This window comes from Heterocephalus glaber, unplaced genomic scaffold (genome assembly GCF_053883595.1).
Source record: "Heterocephalus glaber isolate CG9 unplaced genomic scaffold, H.glaber_assembly_v1.0 deba00000122, whole genome shotgun sequence".
Taxonomy (NCBI): domain Eukaryota; kingdom Metazoa; phylum Chordata; class Mammalia; order Rodentia; family Bathyergidae; genus Heterocephalus; species Heterocephalus glaber.
In genome coordinates this window covers 83,922,175-83,941,804 of record NW_028258138.1, presented here as the reverse complement: position 1 = coordinate 83,941,804, position 19,630 = coordinate 83,922,175, and the positions used below count along the sequence as shown (strand labels likewise).

Here is a 19,630-nt window from a genome sequence, read left to right as displayed (position 1 = left end):
GGGGATTTAGCTCACAGTACCAAAAAAAAAAAAAGTATATAAAGAATTTTATTTAACTCACTATTATGGTTGGGCATATAACATAAAACAACTAGGAGTAAGTAAGGATTTCAACATCCAACAATGACAGATGAGGTCTAACTATCTATGGGAGCTACAGAAACTAGAAGAAAAATAACATACGTTTCAGAGAGTAAAAGAGCTATGATGGCAGAGGGACTTATGGGCCCAAGCCCAGGAAAATAAGAAAACTTCTAAATAATGAACCTACCATTTGGCACTGCTTTTCTCATCACTATGGAGAGGCAGGCAAAACAATACAAAGGTTATGCTTCAATTTAAATGATTAAGAATTACGGTGTGGGGCTTAATGTACACAGAATAAAGATTCATGCTGACAAACACAACCTAAGTCACAAGGGAAACAAATGCAGTTACAAATATTCTAGACACTCATGCATTGTAGAGGAACTGGTAAAAGTACCCATTTGTGATAGACAGCAGCAAGTTGAAATGCATCTTATAGCATTTATTATTATAAGAGGAGTATTCTAAAGATTAGAGAAAGGTTTAAATAGCATATTAGTAAAGAAGGAAGGCAATAATAAAAAAAATCCAAAAGAATACAAGAAAAAGGGAACAAAGAAAAAAGTGAATAGACAACTAGAAATATGATGGTAAATTTAAACTCAAATATAAAATACTTTAAATTTTAAAAAACAACCATATGCTGCTAAAAAGACACCACTCTTGGTGGTTTGTTATTGTTGTTGTTTTTTGTGACTAGGTCTCCCTATGTTGCTTGGTCTCAAACTCTTAGGCTCAAGAGACTCCCACCTCAGCCTCCCAAGTAACTGGGCCTAAAGGCACACAACACCAAGCCCAAAAAAGATACCTCTTACTTAACATAAGAAAAGGTCAAAACTGAAAGGGAATAAAGAAGGTTTAGCTGTTATTTTGGAAGAAGTAGGCACTATCATTGTTAGATAATAAACATTACTAGCGTCCTATAATCCTAACTACTCAGAAGGCTAAGGCAGGAGGTTTGAAAGTTCCAGGCCAGCCTGGGCAATTTAGCCAAACCCGTCTCAAAAAAGGGGCTGATTAAGTAGTAGCTTGTCTAGCAAGTAAGGCCCTTTGTTCAATCTACAACACCACAATAATTAAATGAATATACAAGTGTTTACTATTTAGGTAACAAGACAAATGAAGTTTAAAAAGTATCAAATATGTGACATACCTTAGCTCTGTAGGAATGAGAACCTCCTTGAAAATTGATGACTCCATAAGCATCTGTTGGACTCTGTTCTGTATGCTTTTCCACACACCATTCTTCTAACACCTGATTAAAATGGTCACCCAATTTCACATCTGAGTATTTCATGGCAAGACTTGCAGTAAAACAAGCATGCTGCTTGACCAAGCGACCACAAAAACACCTAATGGGGAAAAGTTAAGATTATAAAGAGCTCTTTCAAAAACTTAGAACAAAAAAATGAATTAAAATGAATAAACTAATGAAGAGTAATGAAAGGTTTTACTTATTTTAGGCTATCAAATATCTTCGGCATAGGACTGGAACATTATTACTACATTAGTATAAGATGACATCATCACTGGGGATTTAGCTCAGTGGTTCTGCCGCCTGCCCAAAGGCGCAAGGACCCAAGTTCAATCCCTGGTACCGAAAAAAGAAACTAATCTATCTGTTAAGATGACATCATCATCTAAATTTAGTCTGATGCATCTACAAAATGCAGTACAGCCATGTAACAGAAATCATATTCAGCAAAAGAATGAAATGAATTACTGATACAATACATATGGAACACAAAATCATCATGCCGAGTGAAAGAAGCCAGATACCAAAGAGTACGTATTTATATGATTCCATGCATACAGACCAAGAAAACACAAATTAATCCATGGTTGACCAAAAGGTCGTCTACATTTGTCTGAGGCAAGAGGCAGAAAGGAGGACAGCATTCTATCTGGAAGTACACACTGGACCACGATTCAAGAAGATGAAACCTAATAGAGCCAGGGCAGTCTCACTGATTTGATAAAAATCTTAAACTCAGATCAGTTTGAGGAAGCCAAGGCAGCTAGAGTTTGTGAAATAGAAAACAAAAGGAGGAGAGAGCTAGCTACAAAGAGCTCTAAGTACCTGCAGAGTCCTCTATGTAAGAATGAACTATTCGAGGCAAGGTAAGAGCTACTAGACAGCACACCAAGCAATTCCTAAAGCTTACAAAGGGCAGAGAACAGTTTAGCTCCCGTGGGCCAGAGTGGAGAGATCCTCTCACAGTTCTGTCTAATTAGAAGGACTACATTAGACCTGGACAGCATGGGCCCCGATCACTAATAAACCTTCCCACAAAGAAAATTCAAGGACAGATGGCTTCACCGGGCAATTTCACCAAATATTTAAGAGGAAACAGTAGGGTGGACTAGAGTCTAAGATGGAGGCACTCCTGTTTACATCCTTTGATAAAAGACTGGGCCACAGTTTCTCACACATAGATGTGATTATCAACAGCTGTGAACAATCTTTGGCTCTTGGAGCATACAGAATGAAATAAAACAGATATAAAGGTTTTTTCTTTGGAACTTGGAGAAATCTGAATATAGGTTTCAATTAGAGGCTACAGACAAGAGAAAAGCTTTAGAAGAGACCAAGCATATACAACCCAATCTCTAGCTAGTGTTGCTTATCAAATAAATGCATCAGCCAACAACATACTCCGGTTGCTGGACATCTAAGCTTTTCAGCTTTGAAGAGTGGAGTCTTCCATCAATCATATCTCACAGACTATGGATTTCATAAAGAGGAAGTGGCTCGAAGAGAAATTGCTATTTTGACAACAAATAAGAGTATATCAAGAACTCACAAAATAATAGCATCTACAAACATAGAGTGCCCTGTGAGGTATATCTGGAAACCTGACTCTACAGTTCTGGATAATGTGGGCCACGGTGTCCAGCATGGAAATAGCCAGCCTGCAAAAGCAGGCGCACTGCTGAGAACAAATCCACCTACTCAGAAACCACCAAGCCCTCCCACATCAGACCAGGTAACACTGGACAGAATACTCCTTATAAAAGCCTAGAGAGCCTGTTAAACCCCCAACAGTCCCTAATGATCACATGACCAGTCCTGCAAGGCTTGGCAGTCAGCATAGTCCAGGCAGGACAGCTTTTTAAAATCAGAGACCAAGGACACACAGTGGAAGCAGTGGAGGAAGTGGAAGTCGAGAGAACAGTGGAAGTCGAGAGAACAGTGGAAGCAATGGTATTGGCATTCCCACTGGTGTACCTATACCTTCCCCACCACTGGACCAGCAGCCCCAGGCTCTGCTCCTGGTTGTCAGTGTGTTACAATGACGAGGTAGATATCGCCATACGATTCTACCCTTTCCTTGACGTCTTGTGCTGAATTGACGAACTCCCTCTGTGACTGCTCAATTTTCTGCTCAGATTCATGTTAATGGGGGTCCACTTTATTCTCAAAGTTCAATTTCTACTGCTTCATCCCCTCCCCCTATGCTCAACTGACTCCACAGATACCTCTTACTGGCTTTGTGGCCAGGATGCAGGAACACATGGCTGATAGCCCCACTCCACTACCACCACCCTCCACCAGATGACCTTCCTGTATTTGAGGACTCTCCAGCTCCACTGCCCACCTCCCTCAGTGAACTATGAAAATGAGGAAGCTGGAGCAGTTCAGTACAATGATCCATATGCAGATGGTGGTCCTGCCTGGGCCCCCAAGAATTATACTGAGAAGGTTGTTGCAAGATATAATTTTAACACAAAACACAAGGATGAGGAGCTGTCATTTACGGAGGGTACAATAATTTACGTGATAAAGAACTACCATGGTGGGCCGGGGATTTAGCTCTGTGGTTTTGCCGCCTGCTGCGCAAGTGCAAGGACCCAAGTTTGATCCCCGGTACCAAAAAAAAGAACTACCATGTCTGGTATGAAGGAGTCTACAACTGAGTAACGGGTGTCTTCCCTGGCAACTATGCTGCATTATGCAATACCCTTTTTTTTTTTCTTTTAAAGTGGATTATTACTCAGTCATACTGTGGACTTATGGTTAACAGAATTGTCTTAATGTTTTCAAATGTACCCATATTTTCAGGACATGCTGTTTATTGGCATATTTGAATGTCTACCTGTAAGCATAAATCTTTGTGGCAGTTTGTGTACTGCTAAACAGCAATTTATACAAGAGGCTACCCATAAATGATTATGCTTATGTACTTACACACTGTTAGCTTTATGACCCGCCTAAATATTCTGGGGAAGTGGGGTACAATATTTAACAAATCATGATTCAGATTGTGTACCATTACATGTTTCAGTGCAGCGTGATTACTAATGCTATATTAACCTAATATTAAAACCAGAAAACTTAAAAAAAAAAAAAAAGAGGAAACAGTATCAATTCCACACATACTCTTCCAAAGAACATAACAGAAAACATTTCCCAATTCATTTTATAAGGTGAGACAGATCCTGATTTAACAAAAGATGAAGCATTACAAGATAAAACAAGACCAGTATCCTGCATTAGGATAAACACAAAAATCTTTCATAAAATATGAGCAGATTGAACCCAGCTGTATATTTTTTTAAAAAAATCTATTTCAAGGGGAGTACATTCTGAGAATGCTCCAATAGTCATAAATTTACTGTACCATAAGATGAATGGAAAAAAACTTGCAATCATGTCAACAGATGCAGAAAAAGCATTGGGCAAAATTCACCATCTATTCATTAGGAATATTTTCAGGAAACTTCCTCCACACAGATTACATAATACTTCCACTATCTTGCCAGTGAGCAGCACTACAGGCTTTGTCCTGTGATTCACTCTAGCTCATCACTAAACCTATGGATAGTCTGACACAAAGGTGGACAAAATATGTAAGGTAACTGCTTTCAGACATTGCTTAACCAGCAGCATGGGCCACTGTCCATGAGGGTGATACTATACACATACCACGCAAACCCCTGGACCACACAGCCTGGGGAGTCCTTGGCCACTGTGCAGAGGTGAGGCAGAGAAGGGCAACATCACTGTGCCAGGCAAGGAAGCAGACAACAGAAAAACTGGAACTTGCAGCAGGGCATCAGAGAAGAGGGACTCAAGAGAGAAGATAAGGAAACACACGAGGGTCCTTGGTGTATGTGCTTCAGGCAAGACTGTGATACCCAGCAGAAATCACCTGCTGCATGTCTCAGGACTGACTCATACAGTCTGGGAGTCACTGATTTTAGTTTAGGGTGAAAGACATCACCGAGCACCTTGAGCATTCAGTTGAAGCTCCCAAAAAGGCTATATCTTAAAAATAAGGTCTACAATCTAGGACTAAGTTCAAAATAGAAATAGCATTGCCTCAACAAAGAAAATCACACCCAACAAGACAAATGAAGGTATCAATAATTTAGCCACCAGTAAGATCAAAACTGAACACCTTTTAGAGGAGATAACAGAATCCAGACCTCCACAGTAGATCATTTACAAGTTTTAAAAAATTACTAGACATACGAAAAAGCAAGAAAATGTGACCCAGTCAAGAAAAAAATAGAAATGGATTCTAAATAATGCAAATATTGGAATTAGTAAACAAAGACTTTAATGCAGGTATTGTAAATTATGTTGAAGGACTAAGAGGAACAGACGATCAAACTGCAGACACAAGCAGAGCATTTCAGTAGTGAATGAAACAGAAATTGTAAAACTGACAAATGTAATCCATGAGAAGTTCACTGGATAGGCAAATTAACATACTGGCAGTTAAAGAAATAAGAGTTAATGAACCTAAAGAAAGATAAACAGGAAATAAACAATTTGATAAGCAAGTTCAGCAGAAAGCAAGCAAGCAGGCAGGCAGGCAGGCAAGCTGGCAACAGTGATACGTGGAAAACATCAAACACTCTTAACATGTGTGTAACTGGTGGCCCAGAAGGAAGAAAGAGAAATGGGGTAGTAAAATATTTTAAGAACAATAACTAAAATCTCCCCAATTAGGTAAAAAATTTGAACTACCTGATATTTATGGAAAGAGAATAACTCTCTTTAAAGAACCACTCTCACACTATTGACAGGCTGCTGAAAACCAAAGGCACAAAGAAAAACACTTTTCAACTAGCCCCATTTCATACCGGGGGAAAATGACACTGATGACAGCTGCCCTCATGGTAGAAATGAGAGCCAGAAGATAAAATGACGACATCCTTTACATGCTGGAATTTAAAGACTCAACTGAGAAGTCCATATTTAGTGAAAGTATTCTTTAAATATGAAAGTAAAATATTTTCAGATAACCCAAACCGCAAAACTTGATTTCTGGTATAGCTGCACGTATTAAGTTCTAAAGAAGAGACGCCACACAAACTCCCCATCTGTAGGAAGTGACGAATATGACTAGACAGAGTAAGCACAGGGTCAAATATAAGATTGCCAGTTTGCTTTCTACTTCCACTCAGTTGCTTGAAAAACAACTCAATGTACCTAAAAATAAATTTCATCCTATGCACTTTTGTTTGTAGCCTACCAACCAGAGACTTCTTCCTCTTCCTCTGTTTTAGACCTTAATGAACATTCTCAGTTGCTTAGGAGGAAATCTAAGTTCCATGCTCAAATCTTCCCTTTCCCTCACACCCTACTGCATTTATCTCACGAATCCTGTCAAATACGTCCACTTCTCTTCACCAACACAGCCGCTATCTTAACTCAGGTTCTCAGTTTTGAGAACAATTACTCCAAAACTTTTGGAACTTGTCTTTTTTTCCCCTCTTAATCCAATCCTCTCAAAATCCCAACTGCTCTTACAAAAAGCTAAACTAAAGAAACAAAAAAAAATCCAGCAGGTACTCACTTATCTAATTCCTTTAAATAAAAAAGTAAAAATATAGGGCATGGCATACAAAGCACTGAAATGACCTAGTCTCTACTTACTTCCCAGGCTCAGGCTCAGGCTCAGGTCTCTGCAGCCCCCATCTTGCCTGCTCCACTCTGTCAGTTCCTAAGAGAATCATATGTCTTTACTGTCAGGCCTTCCCACAGCCTGCTCTCTTGTGAAAAGCCCTGTTCCTTCTGCCTCTGCTCACACCCAACTTTAGAACTCAGCTCAGGAAGCTCCACTTGAGTTTCAAACAGCAATACCTGCTCTTCCAACTCCAGGTAAAACATCCTTCGAATATAACAGGATGTGAGTCTTATCCCACTATATCTAACTAGTGTTTCTAACATATTAGTTCTTTTTATTTTTCAAATTTTGTGCAGTGTAGTCATGTTCAACTTACCTGACAAGTTGCTGACATATCTGACATCCTGGAAGGCATCTATAAAATATGAAAAGGCAAATAAATTATTACATCAAAATTTTTAATCATAAACTATTTTAAACTATAGAAAATTGACACAAAAATTTGAAACCAAGGAAAACTATGTATTTAACTTAATTTTTCAGTCAATATCAAACATGCAAACTGATTTATACATTCAAATAACTTAAAAATTTTTGTTTTCCATTTTTTTTTTTGGTACCTGGCATCGAACTCAGGACCTCACCTTGCAAGGCAAGCATGGCACCACTGAGTCCCTATTTTAAATACAATACATTTTAACATAAAATCTAGAAACTATTAAAAGACTGACAGGCTTAATTACCTAAAAACATAACATTTATATGCTGCAAAATCTGCCAGTAGTAAGGTTGAAAGGCAAACTGAGAAAGTAATTTTTGCAAAGGGCTTGTTCCCCCACCAAAATAAGGAGCTTCCCCATTTTTTAAAAATCCAATTTAAAAAAGGAAATTACATGGACAGTTCACATTAACATATGAAAAGAGATTTCAGCAGGAAAAAAAATTTTTTCTTTTTTTCTTTTTTTTTTTTTTTTTTGGTACCAGGGACCGAACTCGGGTCCTTGCGCTTGCGCAGCAGGCAGCGGAACCACTGAGCTAAATCCCCGGCCCAAGGAAAAAATTTTTAAATACTACAGGAAAATATCTGTGAGAATATGGAGAAAGTCTCATATCTGTTGGTGGAAATGTGTAGTAGCATATCTCTATAGGAAGCAACTTGATAATGCTCATCAAAATAAAATGCAGACTCCTCACATGCTAATTCTAGTTCTAAAATCGGAGCTAAAACGTATCTGAACTGTATACAGAGGGAATAATACACTGCACTGTTTTTTTCTAATGCAGAGAAATCACTTCTTGGCCTTTTAGCTAAGATCAAGTGTAGTATCTAATGCAGAGAAAATCTAAAAATACCACAATGTTCACTAGTAAGAGGCTACTAAACAAATCATTCCGACAGGTAACTACTATGCACCAATGAACAGCAAGGCAGTAAGCTCCACCATAAAGAACTGGACAGCAGGCTAAAAAAGATGTATGCTAGGGAAGAAAAAGGTATGTAAGCATCTACTTTGACACGCTAAGACTGCATCTATTTCTGGAAGGTATCTCAAGGAATGGTTAATACCATATTATTTTGGTAAGGAGACTTTATAGTTAAAGCACAGACGTGGAAAGGAGACTTTCACTTATAACATTAGGTACCTTATAAAGTTTATATAAAATTAATTTTAAAATCCAAATGGCGTAGCTGTTTGTAAATTATGCCTCACAAGGAAGATTCTAGCTGAAGATATTTAATATCATCTTGATTTAACACCTGACAAATGCTTTATTTGTACTGCAAAGTGAAACAAAATTATAGAAAATAAATTCCTTACTGATAATACAATCTATTTTTTCATACAATCTATTTTTAATAAAGCAAAACCATAACTTTCCCTGGAAGAGAAAGTGTTTTTAGAACTGACACACTAAGATCTAAATTCTAATCTCATCTTTAGGAATAACCAGACATGTGACCTGATGATATAATAACAATGCATCTTGAATAAGTAGTAAAAATTAGAATACATCACAGAATCTCCTGATTCTATGAAAAGGCACTAAGATCATCTAATTATCTCAGAAGAGTTAATAAAAACATTCACCACAGAACTTACTTTAAAATGCTGGTATATTTAAAATACAAAATATTTTCAGTAGTAATGAAGAAAATGCAAATTTAAACCATACCCTATGATAGGAGTGGTGGCATACACATGTAATCCCAGTACTCTGGGAAGCTGAGGCATAAAAAGATTACATAGTCAAACTCAGCCTCATTTAGCAACTTAACCAAGGCCCCGTCTCAAAAATTTAAAAAAGGGATTATGGATGTATTTCAGTGTAAAAGACTCTGGATTCAATTCCCATTAAAAACAAAAGTGTGTAAGTACAAAATGACAATTATTGTTAATTAAAAATTTAAAAAGACCCTGGTACAATAGCATGTGCCTATGCATGGTTCCAGCACTTGAGAAGCTGAGTCCAGAGAATCACTTGAGTCTAGGAGCTCAAGACTAGCCTGGACAACGTAGTAAGACCTGGCCTAAAAGGGGTAGGGGTAGGGGTAGGGGTGGGTGGGTGTGTGTGGGTGTGTGTGGGTGTGTGTGTGTGTGTATGTGTGCTACTTCTTCTCAAAGTAATAGAGTATGTTACTTTAGCCAATATTCAGTAAAGCAAGCATTCTTTTTCACTACTAGTGATAATGTATACTGTTTCTAAGATTACATAAATGAGGGAAGTTTACAATTTAAAAAAATTTTACCCACAAAAATATTCATTACGGCCTAACTTTAATTTGTAAAGGCTTAAAACTGCTTGCTGGCCCAAAAGAAATCAATGTTTTTGTTTTTTTTGTTTTTTGATTGAACTCAGGACCTTGCGTTTCCAAGGCAGGTGCTGGAACCACTGAGCTAAATCCCTCGCCCTCATAATTGGTTTCTTAACATGAACCAATGCTGTGTATTCAGTAGATGCCCAAAAAAGCAAATACATACACAAACATTTTTAAGTTCTCAAGATCAGTGAATACTTTTTTTGGTACCGAGGATCAAACTTGGGACCTTGCACTTGCAAGGCAGGCGCCAGAACCACTGAATACGTTTTTAAAGAGAGCCTAAACAGCCACATCTCTGTAATACATGAAGTTTAGAGACAGGGAACACTGAGAAGAGGTTTTATGCTGTAAGTGTCATTGAGAACGCCAAAATACAGTACTGTGTCTAATAATATTGTCTCCTCCCATTCCCAAAATACCAATTAACAGTAACTACCAAGATTAACAGTAATTACAAATAATTTAATCATTTTTATCTTCAATAAATAAACAGCAATATAATTCACATCTAAATTTCTGGAAGACTCCAAAAGAAACAAAGGAACGCTTACCTGTGAGGGTCCTTGGAACTTGGTAAGATAAATACACATTCCCTCTTGGTCAAAGTGCTTTCTATCCAGGATTTCTGGGACTAAAAGGAAAAGGTGTTAAGGTTTACAAATTATCTCACTAAAATAAGGAGCTAACAATTTCATGATAAACACATACAAATACCTATAGCTAGGTGTGGTGGAGCATACCCATAATCCCAGCTACTCAGGAGGTAAAAGCAGAAGGGTCACAGGTTTGAGGTCAGTTCCCTCAACTTAAGGAGCCTCTGTCTCAAGAAAAGCAGTGCTAGAGCTGCCTGCTTAGTAGCAAATGAGAAGCCCCTGGGGTTCAATCCCCAGCTACACAAATCAAAACCAAAAAATAGTTCTATACTATTTAATTTTGTTTTAATCCACTTGTTACTGCACGCTATACTCTTACTGATGATAGCATACGTAAAACATTAAAATAATCCCATTCAAACCCAATGTGATTTAACAGTGCTGTGCCAGACAGGAGAAAAAACAGGTGTGATGAAATTCTCACCAAAAGTCAAAACTCTCAAGAGGCATGGACCACTTAGAAGACAATTAAAAGTAACTGCCAGATTTAATTTAAAAAACAAAGCCCAGGCCCAGGGATTTAGCTCAGTGGTTCAGAGGCCTGCCGCGCAAGCGCAAGGTCCTGAGTTCGATCCCCAGTAACAATCAATCAATCAATCAATCAATCAATCAAACAAAACCCAGCGCTGGGGATTTAGCTCAGTGGTTTTGCTGCCTACTGCGCAAGCGCAAGGACGCGAGTTCAATCCCCGGTACCAAAAATAATAAATAAATAAATAAATAAAAAAGCCCAGCTAAGATATTAGATATTTCTAAAATAAATACCTAAACTATAAAAGCACGAAATGGTTAATGGTACAGAGATTTAAGAGACATTGCACTAAAATTCTAATCTAAAGAAATATCAGAAAAAACATGCTAAACATCATAGAGCATGTTATTACATAATTACAGCCAATCTACAACTGCTACAACAATCTTAGATAAGATTAACCAAATAAAACAGACCCAAAATACATTAAAAAAAAAATTAACAGGGAAAATTAGATAAAGGTAGAAAGCTGAAGATTAACACACCTCTTTAATTTACTGAAAAGTAAATTTTAAAAAATAACCAGAAGCCGAGGATTCACCTGCCTCACAAGTACAAGGTCCTGAGTTTGATCCCCAGTACAAAAAAAATGAGCCTACCTTATGAACATATGGCTACTTCTACATGTAACAAACAGAAAGCCATCAGTTCTTCTCAAGCTCACAATGGCGCATTCATAGAAACTGAATCATGTACTTGACCAGAAAACATGATTCACTCAATTTTTAGGCAGCAATTACTTTCAGATCATATTCACCGACCACAACTGAATAAACACAACGTAAGTAAAAATTAAGCCTTCAATACCTGAAACTACTTTAAGTTGAGAATCAAAGAAAAAAGTCATAATTAAAAATATAAAATTCTTGTGGGGCATGGTGGTGCATACCTGCAATCCCAACACTCAGGAGGCTGAGGCAGGGGGATTGTCATGAGTTCAAGGCCAGCCTGGGCTACATAGTGAGTTCAGGGTCAGCCTGCACTACAAAGCAAGACCTTGTCTCAAAGAGAAAAAAAAAAAAAATTAAAACTCTTAAGGCTCTAACAATGAAGATTACACCCATTTCAAATTTGTGCAATGCAGTCTAAACTGTGCTTGAAGGAAAAATACAGCCTTAAGAGATTACACTAGAAAATACAAGCTGAAAATTAATGAGCTGTTGTCCCAAATTTAAAAATATATTGAAAGAATAAACTCAAAGAAAGTAAAGAAATAAAGGTAAAGGCAAAAAAAACCCAAAAAGATAAAGTAAAAAGTTGATTCTCGGAATAAGAAAAATGAAAAGATATCATATAAAGATACAACAGAAAATAACAGACTACTATCAACAACTCTGTGCCAAAACATTCACGATTTTAAAACATGAAATAGGCATATTCTAGGAGAGTATAAATACAGAGAGAAAGTGGTACAGTGGGGAAAATTGGTGAAGAGTTTTCAAGAATGTTTCATACTTCCTTCCAAGCCTTCAATAAACCTGAACTTACTTCAAATCAGACCTACCCGGGCTTCTGCCTGGAGCCTAGGTCAGTGGTGGTGAACCCATGGCACGCATGTTAGTGTGATTTTTCTCTTAAGACAAAAGATGTTAGTACAGAGTTGTTTTTTCTGAACTAAACCCTCAGTGTCCAGGTTTCAGTGCAGTGCTGGAGACAAAGTGGGTCGTGGGCTGCAGTCTGGCACTCGTCTCTAAAAGGCTCATCTTTGCTGCCCTAGACTCTATGTACCAGCAGGATGTCAGGCTTCATCCTCCTCTCCCATATATACACACACCAGGGAAGTACAGAAGATAAAGAAGACCTTTTATTTGTGCCACCGAAAACCATACAAAAGTATATGGGTGAGGGGTGGGGAGTTAGCGCAGCGGCATAGCGCATGCCTGCCAAGCACAAGGTCCTGAGTTTGATCCCCAGTACCAAAAACAAAACAAAACAAAACAAACATAAACAAACATATATGGGTGAAACAAACAAAAGTATATGGGTGAAATCTTGCAGGATCCTTTTTAATCCCTTCAGGAACCCTACTGATAAATATTAATTTATCCCCAGCCTCTAGTTCTGTTTCCAAAATTCTATCTTCATTCAAAATTCCCACAGGTAAAAGACTCAGTAGCAGCAAATTATATGAACCGCCAGCCATAAAAATCACATGACTGCCAAACTTAAGGCCTTTTATCAGCAAAATTTCCTATGCTCAACACTCCTTCAAGTTCCTTTTAGTTTAAGTAAACCCTATTATCTCCTGAAGAACCTGCTTTTCTTATATCATTCTGAAAAAAAGAGGGTGGGGACAGGAAAGGAAAGAAATCTCTAGGGTCACTAAAATACAAGTCCTTTTGCTCCCAGCGTAAACCTGACAGACCCAACAGGGAAGTCAATTCTATTCTCCAACTACTCGCATATAGGCTGTCAACATGACTATCAAAAACAGAACAATGCCCTCTGGTTTCACTTTAAAATCCTGACCATAAACCACAAAAGCTTACTGATGCCCAAAAATCACTGCTTCCCTGGTGCATTTTCTCACTGTCTTGGGTTTATTATCTCCTCTCCACAAAGTTGCCACCCTTCTCTATCCAACATTCTGTCACTTCCCATTTCACTGAGAAAAAGAAAGCCCAGAGACAACTGCTACCAACCTCCTCCCGTCTCCCCACCACGGAGTATCGAGAAAAGGTACCCTGTGTCTCTTGTATTTCCCGCCCCGTGACTGTGCTGCCACTCTTCACGTGCCCCAGACACTGACCTCTAAATCAAGGGCCCTCTCTACCTCCCTCTCCTGACTGGCTCATTCCCACCAGCATGCAGTGTGCTATTATCCTCCAGATCTTTAAACACAAAACAACACAACAAACCTTTTCTTGACTCTTTCTCTTCACATTACCCACTCCATGTTTGTGCCTACACCTACGGTAAAGGTTTCTTTTTTCTTTTAAAGACAGGGTTTTGCTATGTAGTACAGGTTGAACTACTTGAACTCAATTTGTAGCCCAGGCTAGCTTCAAACTTGCAATAATCCTACTGCTTCAACCTCCCGAGTGCAGGGATCACAGGCGTGCGCAATCATTTTCCTCTTTTCTTTTCTTCCTACTAAGATCCATTCCAGTCAGTTTTCAAGCCTACCACTCTCCTGAAGTAAGTTTTGATGAGACAAGCTGCTGAGTCATTAGCAGCACTGAACAGAGCTGAGCACTACCCACCCCCAGCCCCAGGGCCACCCCTTGCTCATTCCTTCACTTGTCTTTTCTCCTGTTGTTTCTACATGCTGGGCAATGAACCCAGGGCCTTGCTCCAGCTAAGCACACATTCTACCACAGTGCTACAGCCCCAGCCCACCTCAATCTCCTAAAGCGCTGACCCCAGACTTCTTTTTGTTTTCCATAACCACGGACAGTTTACCACCAATATGTCAATGACTCACAAATTTCTATCTCCATCCCAGATGGAGTTCCACACTCAGGTATCTGCTCACAAGGCACCATTTCCTAAAAGGTATCTCACACTTACTACAACCACAACTGAATGAACTCACTCCTCACACAGTCTCACCCATCTCTGTAAATAAATGGCAACTCCATCCTTCCAGATCCATTCTAAAAAGCAGAGACCTGCCGGGGATTTAGCTCAGTGGTCTCGCCACCTGCTGCGCAAGTGCAAGGACCCGAGTTCAATCCCCGGTACCAAAAAATAAAGATATAGCTAGCTAGCAGAGACCTAAAACCGAGGGCTCAGTCATCCTTTCGCTCTCTGGATAAAGCTCTGAGGAACACACACTGAATGATGGTGAGGAGTAGATTGCTCACTTCAGCGTAAGTGCCGGTATACTATTTTTATGCTGGCTCCTTCTCACATTCCACCCACAAACTGAAATTCAGGAGCCAATCTGTAACTTTAAAAACATTATTTATTCATGTCAATTATGCCTGCAACTTGAAAATAAATCATCTGGTAGTGCTACTCTACTTATGAGGTAGAATTTCTATCAAAATCAACTCTGCCCCCATTGAGGCTCAAACCCACAGCCTTCACACTGTATCTTAGGCCATTTTTATTCTGAGACACTAAGTTGCCTGGCTGGGCTTGAATTTTGATCCTTCTCCCTCAACCTCCCTGAGATGACAGGTCTGTACCACCACACCCACCGGCTGAACCTACTGCTCTAAACTCAGGACGTCTTCATTATGTTTTTAATGCAGTGGTGCCTTTTAGAGGCACAATGGGTACCCAAATTATTCTATCCCCACAGTCTTACGAAGTGGGTACCATTAGTACTTCCCCATCACAGATACGAGGACTTGGATAAAATTTAGAGAACTGTCCAAAGTTGCTCAGCTAAGACTTTGCCCTGGCCCAAAGTCTCTACCAACTTTTTAAGAGATATTTAAAATAAGCACTTAAAAATCACCTGGTACTATCGCTTCAGGGCCTTTTGGCTAAGATCAAATGTAGTAAAAATCACTTGATGCTATGCTTTTAAATAAGCCACCTTTCCTCCATCTTTTTTAAACTGATGAACAGAAATAAATAACTTTCAAAAGGGAGAATCCAATGTGATTGCTCTATACATTATTTTCCTGAACAGAAAGACAGAAAGAACAAAAAGACTAACATATTTCTCCTAAATAATGTTGTCACTTTCTAAGAACTATTAATCTGTATTAAGCTTTTCTCCTTTTCTTTTCATTGCAGCAACTCTGACTACAATCACTCAAACTAAGATGGGAACAGGTAGGGGGAAATCAATCACCAGACTTAATACGCCACTAAATCAGTAGGTTCTAAATGCCTGCTTGCAAAACTTGGTATTTATTAACTGAAATATTCATTAAACAAGTCGGGCATGGTGGTGCATGCCTATAATATCTCAGCCCTCGGGAGGCTGAGGCAGGAGGATGGTCTCGCATTCAAGGCCAGCCTGAACTAAACAGTGAGACTCTGCCTCAATTAAAAAATAATAATAATAAATAAATCAAACAAGGCAGGTATATATTTTTCACAGCTTAGGGTTTCTTACTAACAGTAAGTAAAAATATTTCACTGACATTTTCAATTAAGACAATCACAGGAAAAATGAATTCTAAGTAGAATTAATATAAAATCATCAGAGCTCTCTTTACAAAGACTAATAAGGAAAAAAAAATAACAAAGACTAGTAAGGAGACAACTAAACATAAGCTAGTACTGCACCACTGCAGTGACTTTAGGGAGGGGAGGGGAGGCAATGGAGATCTGGACTAGGAAAGAAATGGTTAAAACAGATGATTTCAAAACCTTCAACCTAGTATGATGTCTTATAAAATAAACACTACAGAAGCCCAGCACAATGGTGCATGGCTGTAGTACTAACTGCTTGGGACACTTGGGCAAGAGGTTCACTTGAGCCCAAGAATTCAAGGTTAGCCTAGGCAACAAACTGAAACCCCATCTTAGAAATAAATTGATAAAAATAAAATCACTACAGGGTGATTATTAATACAGTCCTGGCTTCTCATTCTCCTCTCACTACACCTGTACAATTATTTTCCAACACACATGTAACTTAGTAGGGCCAGAGTGAACACTTTTTTTTACAAGCATGGACAATCAGTAAACTTGTTCTATAAACTTTTTTATAAATATAGTGAATATGTTAGGGCATTTGGGCCACACCCTGTTTCTGCCACAAATGCTTTTGTTTTTAAACCCTTAACATTTTTAAGAACCAGGGCTAGGGGTGAAGTTCATCAGGCAGCGCCCCTTCAAGCACACACAAGCAAGCCCCTGGGTTTGATCCCCAGTGCTTGGGGCAGGGGAGTGAGACAAACCATTCCTGGCTCCAGGCCACACAACAGGCCCTTGGGGAAGAAGACTGTCCTATACATCCACCCATGCCCCAATCCCATAAATGTGGGTCCCACATTTCCACTGAGCCAAACAATCCCGTAAGTTTATGCCAAGGCTCTTCAGATCCTTCCCCTTAAGAACACTGATGTCTCTCTCCCTTATCCCTTTCTAACATCCGAGTAGAGCTGCAGTTCCATCAGAGAGGAATGGTGGGGCAGAAAGTTTCACAGGTACAATAACAAAGTTATTTTTCCCCTGTAGAAATTCTAATAGTAAAAGCATTTTCATAACCCTTACTAGATCAAGCTTTTTAAATAATAATAAAGCTAACCCTACCTGAGCAAAACCTCATTAATGTGTGAGTATTTAATAGGTAGCTCTGGCCCAGAAGTAAGTCTTCAGTCACCTTAAGCCAAACCACCCCTGATCTTCCACATTTTAAGGATGTGGGGAGGGTACCAGTCAAGGAACCCGGGTGCTCTGCCTCAGAGCTACAAACCTAGGCCTTTTGACTTGTTGTGAGACAGTTTTCCTAGGAGAAAAGAGAACTGCTGATCCTCCTGCCTCACATAATCACGTGAATCCTCACTTGGTGAATGTTCTATCATAAAATATAGACCTACTTAGAATAGCACCTTATCTGAATTCAGAGCCCAGTACAAATCCTATTCACAAATTTCATTTTATCATTTACATACTTCCAGTACTGCCAATACTATCCCTTCTCCACCTCAAACCACCTATAGCTTTTAAAAGTACTTAAAATATACATATACACGGAGTGGGCAAAAAAAAAAAAAAAAGGTACACACACTTCAGGAAAAGAAAACTACCAGTAGGATGTTTTTTCAACAGGTGGTGTTATCCTTGTATGGGGGCCCCTCGGGGATGCCTCGTACCAGAAAACCCACTACACACTGCCAGCCCCTACAAAAGAAACTGAAAATGCATGTGCAGCAGTCTCAAACGGGAAGGTGACCTGAGCAGCAGTTCAGAAGCTCATGGGCACCACTTTGAGCACCTCTTCTAATGGTAGAGGCAGAAAGGTAACTTGTATTAATCTATTAATCTCATGATGTCAATAATTTAGTATTGTAATATTTTAGTACAAGGATTTTCCCCCCCTAAAGTATGTATACATTTTCTGGGTGGCCTCTATATATTGTTTTCATCATATTGTTTTTTGTGGTTTTTTCAGTGATATCAGGGATCAAACTCAGGACCTTGCACTTGCAAGGCAGGCATGGAGTCACTGAGCTAAATCCCCAGCCCTATATCATTTTGAAATATATACACAGTGCAGGATGCATAAATTAAGCTAATTAGCATGCAGTACCTCACAAGTCATTTTTGGTACTGTGAACAATAAAAATCTACTCAATTTTTTTTTTGGTACCGGGGATTGAACTCTACTCAGTAATTTTGAAGAATACAGTGCTGTTCAATTTGTAATAGCTAAATCTTGGAAACAGCCCAAATACCCATCAGTGGATGAATGAATAAAGATGTGTGTTTTTTATATAACGGAGTACTACTCTGCCATAAAGAAGGATAAACTTGAGCCATCTTGAGACCATACTCTTAAGTGAAATAAGTCAAGACACAGATGTTTAAATGCTGCATTGTTTCCCTGGTGTGAGAAACCAAAAGGGTAAATAAGGACCAAAATGTGTAACAGACGAGAAGGGGAACAAGAGAGTGGGGAGGGGGGAAGGAAGAGAAAAGGAAAAAAAGAACTGAAGAAAAAAGTGAAAACAAAGCCTTTGTAGATAAGAAGAGGAAAAGGAGTTGAATGGAGGGGAGGGGACTAAGGAAAAAAGAAGAATCAGGACATATTATATACAAGTACAAGTTCCCTGAGATGAACGTGATCACTATGTATATCTAAAACGTTATCAATAAAACTAATTTTTTAAAAAAGAATACACTGCTATTAACTGTATTCAACTGTATTAACTGTAGTTACTATATTGTAGAGCAGGTTTCTTGAACTTGGTTCTCTATCCACCTGATATAAGGTACCCTTTGATCAATACCTCCCAGCTCCTGGTAACCATCATTCTGTTCTCCACTTCTCCAAGTTCAACATTTTTAGATTTCACATTTAAATGAGATTGTGCAGTGTTCATCTTTGTTTCTGGCTTATTTCATTTAAACTTTCCTCCAGGTTCATCCAGATTGTCTCAAATTAGACTTCCTTCTTTGTGAAAGGTTTTCCCTTTCTTTTTAAAGGCTGTATAGTATTTCACCATGTATGTGTAGTTGCATATATATGCCTACTATACATACACGTACATATCTCACATTTTCTTTCCCTATTTATCCACTGATGAACACAGGTAGATTCCACACCTTGGTCACGCCTTCCCTTTCCAGCTAAGTGTGTCCTGATAGGTGGACCTGAGTCTGTTACAGGTGGCATATAAGTGAATAATGCTATTTTTAATCCATTCAACCATTCGAGCCTTTTAATTGGAAAACAATTCAATCACATTTGAGGTAATTATTGATATGTAAGGATTTACTGTTGCCATCTTGCTTTTCCCAGCTGTTTTGTAAATCCCTTTCTTGTCCTCCTCTCCTTATCTCTCTTTATGATTCAGTGATTTTCTTTAGAAGTATACTTTCCTTTTTATCTTCTGTACATCAATGATACATTTTTGTTCTGTAGTTACGAGGCTTAATAAAACAGTTACAACAATTAAGCTGATAACTTTGGTTAAATTTTAAAAACTATGCTTACTTCATCCTCCCCATTTAAAATTTTTCTTATCACAATTTACATCTTTTTTATAGTGTATTCCTTCATGAATTATTTTTACTATTATTATAGTTAGTAGGGTTTTTTTTT

At 38.6% G+C, this 19,630-nt stretch overlaps 1 protein-coding gene and 1 pseudogene across 1 annotated transcript in view; one reads left to right on the top strand and one right to left on the bottom strand.

Moving 5' to 3' along the window:
- Nucleotides 1–19,630, bottom strand: part of LOC147830545 (uncharacterized) — a 48,464-nt gene that overhangs the window by 14,502 nt on the left and 14,332 nt on the right. The window contains exons 2-4 of the mRNA XM_087180775.1: nt 10,320–10,399; nt 7,324–7,362; nt 1,241–1,439 (exon numbers count right to left, since the gene is read on the bottom strand). Coding sequence (XP_087036901.1) covers nt 1,356–1,439; nt 7,324–7,362; nt 10,320–10,399 — 203 coding nt within the window. The 3' untranslated portion in view covers nt 1,241–1,355. The remainder of the gene's footprint in view (nt 1–1,240; nt 1,440–7,323; nt 7,363–10,319; nt 10,400–19,630) is intronic.
- On the top strand, nt 2,190–3,901 carry LOC106009548 (abl interactor 1-like; annotated as a pseudogene).